The 12,753-nt window shown below is 51.4% G+C and overlaps 1 protein-coding gene across 3 annotated transcripts; it reads right to left on the bottom strand.

Moving 5' to 3' along the window:
• Positions 1–4,034: 4,034 nt before the first annotated feature.
• On the bottom strand, positions 4,035–8,705 carry ARL4D (ADP ribosylation factor like GTPase 4D). Of its 3 annotated transcripts, none has more exons than XM_029926927.1 (2): positions 8,331–8,705; positions 4,035–5,328 (listed from the first exon to the last, which is right to left on the bottom strand). In XM_029926927.1, the coding sequence occupies exon 2, from the start codon at positions 5,232–5,234 to the stop codon at positions 4,629–4,631; it is 606 nt and encodes a 201-aa protein (XP_029782787.1). In that variant the 5' UTR covers positions 5,235–5,328; positions 8,331–8,705; the 3' UTR covers positions 4,035–4,628. The 3 variants fall into 3 exon arrangements, with proteins under 3 accessions (XP_029782787.1, XP_029782788.1, XP_029782786.1); XM_029926928.1 differs by lacking the exon at positions 8,331–8,705 and adding an exon at positions 6,758–6,825; XM_029926926.1 differs by lacking the exon at positions 8,331–8,705 and adding an exon at positions 5,900–6,003.
• Between the last annotated feature and the right edge of the window lie 4,048 nt (positions 8,706–12,753).

Below are 12,753 nucleotides of genomic sequence, written 5' to 3'. Positions count from 1 at the left end.
GTTTGCGAGAAACTCAGCGCTTAGGGAGTCCTCACCATCTGCACCCCTCCGCCATCCGCCAGGCGGCCCCCCTGGCGCTCAGTTCCCAGACCAGGAAAGTCAGCCCAAGCTCACTCCCACGCCTGCAAATCCTCTGCCAAGCGGCTGGTGGTTTATTTCTTATCTCCCCAAAAGCAAGGGCGTTATAATGTCCACCCCCATACACACACACACCCTTCGGCTTGAAGAGTCCTTGAAATCTGGTGATGGAGGATGAGGAGCCTGGATTAAAGTTCCTTCCCCCCCAAACTCTCTCTATATACACATTTTAGCAGTGCCTATGAAAATCCGATATATCCCTTTTGATACCACGATTACATGTCTAGGGATTTAATCTTACAAAAAATATGTGCAAGGGGGCGTGTGAGGGGCTCAGCATCGGTTAAGCATCCGACTTCGGCTCAGATCATGATCTTATGGTTTGTGGGTCTGAGCCCCACGTCAGGCTCTCCACTGAAAGTATAGAGCCTGCTTGGGATTCTCTCTCACGCCCTCTCTCTCTGCTCCTCCCCAACTTGCGCTATCTCTCTCAAAATAAATAAACTTTAAAAAATATATATGTGGGGACTCCTGGGTAGCTCAGTCATTTAAGCTGCCGACTTCGGCTCAGGTCATGATCTCGTGGCTCATGAGTTCGAGTCCCGTGTCAGGCTTGTGTGCTGATAGCTCAGAGCCTAGAGCCCTTTTTGAGGATTCTGTGTCTCCCTCTCTTTCTGTCCCTCCCCCATTCATACTCTGTCTCTCTCTCTCAAAAATAAATAAAACATTAAAAAATATATGTATGTGCAAGGTGGTCCATTGCTGTGGACACACTATGCATGTAACAGAGGATTTAATTAAGAAATGATGGCCCATTCATGCAGTGGAAGCTCATGCAGTCATCAGAAAGAATGAAAAAAATCTGTATGTCCCAACATTGAATGATGGCCAAGATATAAATGAGAAAAGTGAAACAGTACCACAATATGCCTTATATTATTCCCTACATGGTTGTATATAAATACATACTTCTTTTGTATATGTAGAGAATAAAATATCTGAGAGATTATATATAAAATCCTATCCATGACATTCAGCTAACTCTGAAATTTAGATTAGGGTGTTCTCCATTTTCTTCAGTTTCTTTCACAAAGAAACTATAATTTTTGTAACCAGGCAGGGGTGGAGAAGAACAGTTAAAAAAAAATTTTTTTAAGGAAGAAAAAAGAAATCCCCTCCTCTGGTTTAGCCAGGGGAGGAGGTCCCGTGACTTCCACCCACAAACGCCCCAGCTGATGGCCTTGTAAGTGATGTGTGGCTACAGACTAGCCACCCTTGACAGCCCAGCGCTGGCCTGGGCCCCCCTTACTGCCTTCACTCCCTCCCCTCCCCCTGGCCTCCATTCAAAACAGGCCTGTAGAGAACACTGTCCTGTGTGTCCCGGTGTCAGTGCTTCCCAATCCCCGCTGGAGATGTCCATCTCAAGAAAGACTCAGGATGACACTCGGTCAGCGCGAAAGGAGGGTAGAGACTTCTGGCCAGATTCGAGACCAGTGTTCTGCTGGGCTTCAGAGAGAAAGCTCTAAACTCCTCAGGAAAGGGAGGGGGGGAGCGGAAAGCTGGCCCTTGAACTAATCAGGGAGGAGACCGAACCCGAGGGAAGGAGGAAGGGAGGGAAGGGGCGATCAGGGCTCTGAGTCGCTAGACTTCTGCCTATCTCCTATCTGTCTGGCCCTCGGAGGACGAAGAGCCAGCCTGGGAGGAAGGATCCGGATGTGCCACTAAGTAGCTGTGTGTCCTTGGGGCAAGTTTCTGCCCTCTCTAGGCCTTAGAGATTTCTTTCCTTCCTCTTTTTTTCCTTTCCTGGAGCACATGCAGCACAGGAGGACTGGAGAGGGCTTGGGAAGGTGAGGCCCACTGCCTCCTTTGCTTGGGGATGGGCAACGCACCCAGGGAAAGCGCTCTCAGCTGGATTTTACCATCCAGCTTCTGCAGGAAGAGGAGGTGGCTGGTGGGGGAAGGGCAGCCCAAACTCTTGGCCCACTGGCTCCTTTTGACCCCACTCATAGCCATCCAGGCCCCAAACACCACTTCTGGCCCCGAGACCCTCCACCCTCAGCATCTCCTCAACATCCATCTCAGAGCCGCCAAGAAATTCTATTTGATAAAGAAGCTAGGACAAGGAAACCACAGCCTACCCCCAACCCTGGTCCCACCCCCATTCCAAGCCTGTGGCCCAAGCTCACAGCATGCAGAATCCCTGGGCCAGGATGGATCCAAGGCAGGAGGCTTACTCCAAAGCTCCCGACCTTACACGACCTTACACACAACCAGCATGGAGCTTTCTAACCAGAATCTTCCAGTGCTCCCCTCTCCCCACAACACCATCAAAGCAGCTGGCTTCTCCATCTCACTCTCTCTGCTAAGAGTCTTCTTCCGTCCCCATCAGCTGGTCAGGCCAGAGGGATGTGGGGAAGAGCTGGGACATCCCAGTTCTGCCTCGGACCATGGCCCTTGACGGGCACTGGAGCCTGGGGCAGCAGACAACAGTTGTCATCAGATAGGGAGGCTGGGAGGGTGGCAGAACCAGAACCGGGGGTAGGCCCCATGGAGGCCCTTCTGCTGGGAGGCAGACAGGTGCTCTTCGTCCAGATCAAAACACCTCAGTCCCCCAGGTGACCAGAAATGGAGAAAACGTGTCCTTGGAGACTTTGAGATGAAAGAGCATTATTGGAGTGGGGGGAAAAGATCTCCAACCAAGGCAGAGGCCCCTCTAACCAGGTCCTCCCTAGTCTGTTCCTGGGCTGCAGGAGAAAGGACTCTGCCCTGAGGTCTGAGTGAGATGAGTCACAGGGTGTGCAGAGAGGGGCCAGGTAGCTCTCGTGCCCAGCAGAACCAGCCCAGCAGCTCGGTCGAGCAGGCTCCGCACTGACGCACACCTGGGCACCCTTCCGGATCGAAGCATACCCACCCGCATCCTGCCAGCCATGAAGGGGGGACAAATCTGAACGGGCCCAGATGCCACAGCAAAACTCAGTTTCTGCTGGCCCTGGCTAGGAAGCAGCAAGTTCCTTGGGAAGCCTCCCCCCAGGACGGGATTACCAGCACCTCTCTTCCTCCCCAGGTTGAGCACTGGAAAGAATTGTGCTTGGATTTTATTCACTGCTCCCACCAGGATTTAGGATTTGACTATTCATGATCTCAGACTCCGCTGGCCCTGGGTGTTGGTGGAGGGGACAGACTTAAAAGTCTGGGTAGAGGCCTACAGGATCTCAAAACATTAGCATTTTCTTATCACCGCTGTTAGTGGCCTACACCTTCCCCCTCCTCCCCTGGGGGTCAGGGGGTGGGTGGCTAGCAGGCCACATTCCCACCAGGCACAAAGAGCCACTGCAGTGAGAGCCCTTCTGGTGGGAACAGCTACCATTCCCAGAGCTGGGCAACTCATGGCTTAGTCACCGGGGCCAGGCTGCCTCAATCCAGTCCAGGCCTCCCCAGCACCAGCCACTGCTGCTGCCGCAGCCGTGAGTTGCAGTCAGCAGGATTGAGCACATGGAGATGGCTTAAAGCCAGGAAGGAATTACTTTCCATTCTCACAGGATCCCCCTAGGTGGAAAAAAGAATCAGATCAGCCTGATCTGGGGATGGGGGTGGGGGGGATTTGTTGGGGAGTGGGTGAGGATTTATTTACCTACACAGCCCTAGGAAGTGTCCCCAAGGATCGGCTGGTATGAGGGGCAAGTAAAAGCCAGAATGGGAGGGAAGGGGAGGAAAGCAGGAAAAAGAAGGGATACCTCCCCAAACTACAGAAATCAGGTAATAGCTTGGGAGGTGGGAAGGCGTTTCAACTCCATCTACAACGTCCACCAGCCATTCCATAAACACACAATCTGATTTTTAGAGGAGTGTTTCCTTTGCAAATTCAGCTTCAAGGTAAGCTCCCCCTCCCCATTCCTGCCACCCAGATAGAAATCTCCTAGGGCTAGGTAAGGAGAGAAGAAAATGCCAGACCAAGGTCAGAGCTACAGCATCGTCAGGCTTTAATAACTTATAGGATAATGCTAAAAAATAGTTAATAATAATACAGAGGACACACACAGCTTATAAAAACAGTTATGGATCTACAAATGTGGAGGGGTTCTTGGCACTTTCACACAGACACAAAAATAAAGACTATTGTGACTAGCATCCCTAGAAAAGCAGCTGGGGGAGACTCCCCAGTTGGGGGGGGCGGGTAGCTGGTCAGGGGAGGGATAGCCCTCGTTCATCCCAGATGCATTCTCCAAACAGCCTTCTTTTGCCCCAAAACACATCTAATCAAAAAGCCAGAGAAGCAAAGGAAGAAACAGGGTCGAGGTAGAGTCACAGTTTACATTTAAGCCTCCCCAGTCCTGCGGCCCCCGTTTCTCTGGGGGGGGATGCGGGAAGGATATGAGAAGACATCCCATCTCCCACCCCGTCCCAGTGCTGCACCGAAACAGGACGCCCCGTGTGCTCCTTGGTCCTTCATGGAGGTGGACAGGTCCTGCACCCCAGAGCTGAGTTGAGGGGCTCCCGCCTAGCTGTCCGAGTGTGCAGACCCCTACTGCTGAGGAGGGGACAGCCGTGGGTCACCGTCTCTTCTTGCCTACCCGGGCTGCCTTCTTCCGCTTGAGGATCATCTCATACAGGCGCTCAAGGCCCGGCTGCAAGCCCAGCCCATCCACAGCGCTGCAGCCTTGCACATGGGTGAGCGTGGCTGCCGCAAGCTCTCGCACTGCAAGCCTCTTCTCAACCTCCGCTGCGCTCAGTGCCCCAGGCTGGTCCTGCTTGTTGGCCAGCACCAGCACGGGCACGCCCTGGTTGTCCGAAGCCCGGCTGATTCGGTGCAGCTCCACCTTGGCCTCCTCCAGGCGCTCAGCCTCCGCAGCATCCACCACAAACACCAGCCCATCTGTCCGACGGGTGTAGGAGCGCCACAGGGGCCGCAGCTTCTCTTGCCCTCCGACATCCCACACTTGGAAAGTGATGCCACGGGACCCTCCCAGGGGCACCCGGATCTTCTCTGTGTTGAAGCCTTTGGTGGGGACACTCTGGACAAACTCCTTGAACTTGAGGCGGTAAAGGAGCGAGGTCTTCCCCGCCGAGTCCAGCCCAATGACCACGACGTGCAGGGCCTGGAAGTGGGGCAAGAACGAGGAGGCAGTGGGTGCCATCTCAGTCAGGTGGTTCCCCATGGTTAGCTGCAGCTAAGGTGCAGGTCCTGGGGTGCACAGCAGAAGCAAGGACGTGGCTTTGAACTGCAAGCTCTGGAGACCACAGCTAGGTTATCTGAACAAGGCACAGCCATGGGAGGGAAAAAAAAGGGGACGTTTAACAATGAACGTGAAATTTGCAACCTCTAGATCCTTTCCTAAAACAGCCGTCCATCCTTCCTTTTTAAAATTCCACTTTTTGTTTTTGTTTTTTTTTTTAAGCAGCTACAAGTGTAACAGAGGTGCTCTCCTCTCTCAGGGCCGAGGGACCTAGAGGAAGCCCGGGGCCCTGGACACAGGTGGAGGGGTGAGGCCTCAATCTGCGGACGGTCGGCTTCCCGCGCCTCTTCTCCGAGCTCTCGCGGCGCCGGAGCAAGCATGGAGACCCTTAGTCCCCAGGCGAGAATCCTCGCAGGAATGGGCAGGTGGGGCAGAAACCCCAAATTCTGACTTAGGGTACGGACGCCGAGACCAGAGAGTAAGGCTCGCTCCCACCAGCCCTCCACATCCCCAGGCAGTTGACACGCTTCTTACACCGCGACCCCCTTCCCACCGTCCCGTAACACGTCGCCTGGCTCAGGTCGCCGACTCGAGCTCCCCAGGTCCCGCACCGGGGCCACCTCAGCACCGCCTGAACAGCTCTTTACCTTCCGGCCACCGCACTCTCCCCGCGTCCCTCCGGACTAGCTACCGAGACTCCGAGCGTACCGCCCAAGCCGGCCACCGGCGAGCCGCCGCCACCGCCGCCACTGCGGAAAGGGCCGGCGGACTCGGCTTTAAAAAGCCTCCCGTGACGTGACGCAGCGCGGGCCAATCAGCAGCCCGGCGGCGGCTGGGAGGGGCGGGGCTCGGAGCTACGTGCGCTGCAACCGAGACAACCCAGGGATGGACGCCTAGTCAATTGGTGACCGTTTTATTTATCTTTTCTACCACATCCTAATATTTGGAGGTAAACTCGGGATGGAAAATAGGGACAAATGTGGTAACGTTTAACTAGGGAAGAGAGGCCAGGAGCTTAGTAATACACGGCATCTCCCTCCCGCAAAGAGATCTAGCCACTCCACAAGTACACTCCCTCCGCCAGGGTCTACTGGAGATGCCGACAAATCTTACTCCTTTATCTTCCCTAGGTCAGTGTTCAAACCTGTGTAAACTTAGAACCTCGTAAGACAGCCTAAGCCTAAACCCATTACCATTATTTATTCTCACAGCAGCAGCTGAAGTGGGAACTGGTGCTGCTGCATTCTACTGGGGAAGAAAGCTCCGAAGGGTTCAGTGACTTGTCTAAGGTCGCCTCGCCAGGAAGTGGCTGCCCTAGATTTGTCTGAATCCCATCTGGTCCCCTGATGGCATAGCTATCCGCCCTCTCTCATTGGGGAGGCTATCTGGTTAGGCACCCTCACGGGAAATCCCTTAGGTGCTGGTTAGAGTGCTGAGCAGAAGCAGACCCTCCAAGGGCCCCCCTTGTTCAAAGAGATAAAGAGAGAATTCTTCACTTTACTGACCTCATTCATACGCTGTGCTCTGCCAGACAAACTATGGGTTTATAGTCTGGCCTCAGAGGGCTCACACTCTAATGGAAAAAAAAACACACACAAGACTGGCCACTGACAAGGAACACTGGACCTTTGTAAATCTAAGATAAGTCCTTGTAGGACTTCAGAAGAGGAACAGTAAGTGTGAACTGGAAGCTTCTGGAAAGGTTTCTATAAGTTAATGAGTCCTGTGTGGGATTGGTGAGGAGGGGGATGGGACTGAGTGGCATCCCCCCAGCCATTTATTTCAGTCTGATCCAGTCTGGGCAGCTGAAGAGGAGGAGATGTCACAAAGAGACAGTGTGACCAAAAGGACCTGCAGGGGGGTAGGCAAAACCGGGAGGGGAGGAGGATCAAGGGAGAATAAGATTGTAACTCGAATATTTCCATTTTTACAAGGAGGCTGGATTCTTACATTTATTATGTGACTCAATATTAAGCTATTTTAAATGTTATATTTTAGGGGGATCAGAAAAAGAATAGGGGGAGTGCCTGGGTGGCTCAGTAGGTTAAGTAGCTGACTTCAACTTTGGTAACAATCTCACGGTTCATGGGTTCAAGCCCTGAGTCGTTGGGCTCTGACAGTGAGGAGCCTGCTTGGGATTCTCTGCCGCTGTGTCTCTGTCTCTCAGTCTCTCTCTGTCTCTCTGTCTCTCTTTCTCGGCTCCTTCCCCTCGCATGTACTCTCTCAGGTTCACGAGCTCACTCCCTCAAAATAAATAAACTTCTAAAAATGTTTAAAAAAAAAGAAGAAAGAAAAAGAGTAGGGGAAGTCACAGCTAGACAGGAGGACCTAGCCCTTTCCTGCCCACTGACCTCCCTCCCATCTGTTTAGTACCAGACTGCCCTGTTACCCCCTCCTTCCCCTCCCTCCTATAAACCCAGCCACCTGATTTCCTCAGCAATGCAGGAGCCTCCCTGAATCCCTGAAAACATCAAGACCTTAGGAAATTAGCATTACACTCCATGTTAGGGTGGGGCAGATGGCCGCTGGAGCTAAACACAGAGGTGGCCTGGGTCAGGAAAAGGGAAGACCCAGCGGTCCAAGACAGTGGAGACCAATACTGTGTTGAGTGGCCCCTGCATGCCAGGCTCTGGTCTGAGAATTCTGTATACTTTTCCTTTTCAATTTTCTTAAAATTTTTATTAATTTTTTTAAAGTAGGCTCTGCACCCAACCTGGAGCCTGAACTCAGGCTCAACCTGGAGCCCGTGCTCCACCGACTGAGTCAGCCAGGTGCCCCATACTTTTCCTTTTTTGATATACAACTCAGCCCAAGAAGTAAGTGTGGTTACTTCAAAAAGAAGAAACAAAAACACTGAAAGGCTAGGTCATTTGGCCAAACTTGGCTTTGAGCAAATGTTACAATGGCCGTGAAACTGAAAACATACAGAAACAAAAAAATACATAGATCATCTGATGCTGCTTCTGCAACCTTTGAAACTTCTTGAACATTTCCCTGCATCTCCTGGGCCTCACAGCCACCATGGAAATTGTCACTTGATTATCTCATAAAAGCAATGAGCCTGCCAATCCCACCCACCTTCATCTTTCTTGTTTGCCAGACGTGTTGATGACCAAATGGGAAGGAGGAGGGGTGAGGCAGGGAGACGTGAGGGAAGGGGCCCAGCTTGTCAGGGCAGCACTCGGGCTGCGGGCCTACCCCAATTTGTCCCCTTTAAATAGGAGCTCCAGTTCCTGCCTCCCTCCTCCCCCACCCTGGCCCCAGAGGCCTTCCTCCATTAATGACCATTTTCCTTCCTGGCAGCCTTTTCTCTCCACAAGATCACAGCCCAAGACCTACTGTACTGGGCTACTCACTACAGAGAACATTTGAACATTCGCCCATTGAACAGTCACGTGTGGAGTCCTGCTAGGTTCTGAACACACAGCCCAGAGTGAGACGGACAAGGACCTGCCCATATGGAGTGTAGTAGGGAGCGAAGAAAGACAGACAGTGAACAAGAATATAATTGCAGGGGCGCCTGGGTGGCTCAGTCGTTTAGGCATCTCATTTCGGCTTAGTCATGATCTCATAATTCATGAGTTCAAGCCCCCTGCCAGGCTCTGTGCTGCCAGCTCAGAGCCCAGAGCCTGTCTTCGGATTCTGTGTCTCCCTCTCTCTCTGCCCCTCCCCTGCTCACGCTGTCTCTTTCTCTCTCTCAAAAATAAAATAAAAAGCATTAAAAAAATTTAGAGACATTAGAGCCAAGGTTTAAGGGACAAGGAATCAGGTAAGCATTCAAATCAGAATCACTGACTAGCTGGGACCTTCCTCCTCCTCCTGGCTCTCCTCCCCTGATGAAATTCCAGCTCCTATGTCATTGTTCATCTCCAGAGCTGTCTCCCTACCAGGCTAAGCCCTGAGCCCAAGAGCTGGTTCTTGTCATCTAAAGCTCGAAGGTGCCCAGCACTGTGCCTGACACACAAGAGGCAGTCGGGAAACCTTGTGGGAATTCATGAATGCAGGACAGAATGATTGATGTACTGAGGGGTGTCCCTGAGTTTAGGAACGAAACATCCACCCTTAGCCTGGGGATTTCCTGGTCTGGGGTTCCTGAGCCCTTGGGGTTTCTGTTGATACTAGCTTAGCAAGGAATGCCTATAAAACCTTGCATTTCTGGGCAAGGTCTGGGTAGAATTGAACTCTTAGGTCTTTATTGAGGATGAGGATCTTCTGAGAGGAGGAAAAACAGAGGCCAGGGGTGCAGATGACACAGGAGATGCTGAAACCCTGGCTGAGAGTCATGGTGAGCCCTGACCCTCAGTAGTAGACTGGCTTAGAAAAGTCACCCCCGTCCCCCACCCCCACACACACCCCACCACCACCAGGACTGGCGGTTTCCTCAGCATGGACCCAGGGGCTATGGTGACTCCAGGTCCCCTCCCCCACCGATCATCCATACTCAGGAATAGCAGCGGATAGGGGATAAAGGAGCTCACTGAGGAAATGGCTAAGGACCTCCTTGTCCCCACAGCACCCTAACCTGTCTCAGTGCACAAATAAAGGGAAGAGTCTGCAGGGGTGAAGAAGAGGGATGCCCAAGGAGCAGCTGGCAGCGTGGGAATCACAAAGGCCCACTTTTCATTGTTTTTTTTTTTTCTTTAAGTGAACTCTACTCCCAACATGGGACTAGAACTCACAACCCCGAGAGCAAGAGTGGCGTGCTCTACCGACTGAGCCAGCCAGACGCCCCACAAAGACCCACTTTTCAAATCCCAGCTTTGTTTCCTCAGGAGCAAAAGGGAGAAAACACACCCTACCTCTTAGAATTAATGTGAAAAAAAAATTGCGTGGGTAAGACCCCCCCCCACCCCACCCCCCGCGCCCCAGGCACCCTTCTCCCCTACAGGCAGCGCTTTCAGATGCAGCAGCCTTCCCCAAACCCAGTCCCAGTGCCAGGGCCCAGCCTTAGAGCTAGAAAGCAGCAGATGCTGCCCCCTGGTGGATATGCTTGGCACTGCCTGATCCCTGAAGAAAAGTGGAGGAGTCGGAGGTTAAATTACACAGGTTCCTTTACCTCCTTCTGGAGTCTTTCTTTCAGACAGGGCCTTTCCTACAGCTTGAGTTTGGGAACAAAAAATCCACCCTTTTCAAGTTTTTCTGTGGAGGTGAGACCAGATTTAAATGAACATTATTTGAGCAGAAAAATCTAATGTGATAATGTCCTGGAAACAAGGAACAACCAAACTTAGAGAGGCAGAGAGGAGGCACAAAGGGAGAAAGCCAGGTCCGTGCCCCAGAGGGGACAGGGTGACAGCGCAGTTTTCCAAGCCAGGTGGGCTGCTTGAAGCATTCACAACAGGGGCCAATCCCCTGTGACCTCATATGCTCTATTCAGTCTTTCGCATCTGGTGGGAGGTTTCTCTGCCCAGCCCTCCATGTGGTCTTGCATACACTGAGACGGAGTGTGGCTTCGGATAGTGATTCTCAAAGGTGAGAGTTTATATCAGAATCATCTAGAGGACTCAGTAAAACACAGATTGCTGAGTCCCACCCCTGGCATTTCTGATTTGGTCGGTGTCAGGCTCACAGCCCCCAAAATGTGCATTTAGGAGCACCTGGCTGGCTCAGTCAATAGAGCATCTGACTCTTGATCCCAGAGTTGTGAGTTCAAGCCTCATGTTGGGTGTGGAGCCTACTCTTTAAAAAAATGTGCATTTAGGGGCGCCTGGGTGGCTCAGTCAGTTAAGCAGTTGAATCTTGACTTCTCTTCGGCTCATGATCTCACAGTTCATGAGTTCGAGCCCTATGTTGGGCTCTGTGCTCACAGTGCGGAGGCTGCTTCGAATCCTGTCTCCCTCTTTCTGCCTCTCCCCTGCTCACTCTTGCTCTCTCTCTCCCTCAAAAAGAATGTTTAAAAAATGCTTTAAAACATGTGCATTTTTTTAAATGTGCATTTATAGCAAGTTGTAAGGTAATACTGATGGTACTGGTCTGGGGGGCACACTGAGGACCACTGGCGTGGAAGATGAGTTCCAATCCTGATTTTAACATTTTCCAGTGAGCACATTATTTACCTTCCCAACCTCAACTTCTTCATCTGTCGAATGGGCTAATACTTACCTCACGTGGTTGTTATGAGAAGTAAATAAGGTTATGTGTGTGAAGCACTTATCAATGGGCTTGGCAAATACAAATCCTCTAAACCTGGCAGCTAGTGTGATAATGATATTAAATTAGTTTATCTCAGCCAATAACAACAAAGAAATTGACCCAGGAAGCCAGTTGGATATGGAATATCTCCCTCAGATAACACACAAAGTGATATGTACAAATTGGCCATTGACTGCCATTTCTTTTCCAAAGTGGGTGACTTAGAGCAACACTTTTCAGGATTTCAGGTACATATGAATCTCTAATTCGTGCAGATTCTGTTTCAGCAGGTGCTATAGACTGAATTGTGCCCACCCTGTTTATATATTGAACCCCTACCCCCTCCCCAATGTGATGGTATTTTGAAGTGAGGCCTTTGGGGGTGGTCATTAGGTTAGATAAGGTCATGAGAATGGGGCCCTCGTGATGGGATTAGTTCCCTTAGAAGATGCACCAGAGAATATGTTCTGTCTCTACCACATAGAGAAGGTGGCCATTTGTGAGCCAAGAGCCAGGAGGACCCAACCAGAGCCCTACCAGGCTGGCATGCTGACCCGGGACTTCTAGCCTCCTCAACTGTGAAAAAAGGCATCTCTGTTTTTTCAGCACCTGATCTATCATATTTTGTCATGGCAGCCGTAGGAAACTAAGACAGTAGGTCTGACGTGGTGCCCGACATTCTGATTTCTAACCAGCTCCCGGGGGGTTCAGACACTGTGGCTCACAGACTACACTTTGAATAGCACAGGTCTGAGGGAGTTACTCTAAAGGCTGTATATTTTCCCTGATGATGAGTGTTTTAAATGTTCTGCAAATCTACAACAGAGATCTGTTATAATCCCAGGCCTCTGATGGGTCTAGCACATCATAGGCACTCAGCAAATCATAGTTAGATAAAGGAATGAATGAGCTAAGGGTTTTGTCTGACAGCTGGCTGCCCGGCCTTGTGGGAAGACCTCTGGACTTGGAAGACCTTTGGAAGTATCCAGGGTAAGTCAGGCAGCTTCTATGAGCTGCATTTCCTCTCTGGGACATGGGAATGACCACACTTCCTAAGAGTATTGTAAAGATTAAATGAGGGGTTCCTGGTTGGCCCAGTCAGTAGAGCATGTGACTCTTGATCTCAGAGTTGTGAGTTCAAGCCCTACCTTGGGGGTAGAGGTTACTTTAAAAAAAAAAATGTGTTTGCAGGGCGGCTGGGTGGCTCAGTCAGCTAAGCGTCTGAATTAAGCTCAGGTCACGATCTTACAGTCTGTGGGTTTGAGCCCCGCGTCAGGCTCTGTGCTGACAGCTCAGAGGCTGGAATCTGCTTCAGATTCTGTGCCTCCCTCTATCTCTGCCCCTCCCCTACTCTCTTTCTATCTCTGTC

Source organism: Suricata suricatta, chromosome 17 (assembly GCF_006229205.1).
Source record: "Suricata suricatta isolate VVHF042 chromosome 17, meerkat_22Aug2017_6uvM2_HiC, whole genome shotgun sequence".
Lineage (NCBI taxonomy): Eukaryota > Metazoa > Chordata > Mammalia > Carnivora > Herpestidae > Suricata > Suricata suricatta.
Note: the sequence above shows the minus strand (reverse complement) of the source record. Positions and strands in the feature narration are given on the sequence as shown.

Excerpts from the sequence above, each read along its gene's own strand:
- ARL4D (XM_029926927.1), bottom strand. The coding sequence starts at position 5,234 with ATGGGGAACCACCTGACTGAGATGGCACCCACTGCCTCCTCGTTCTTG.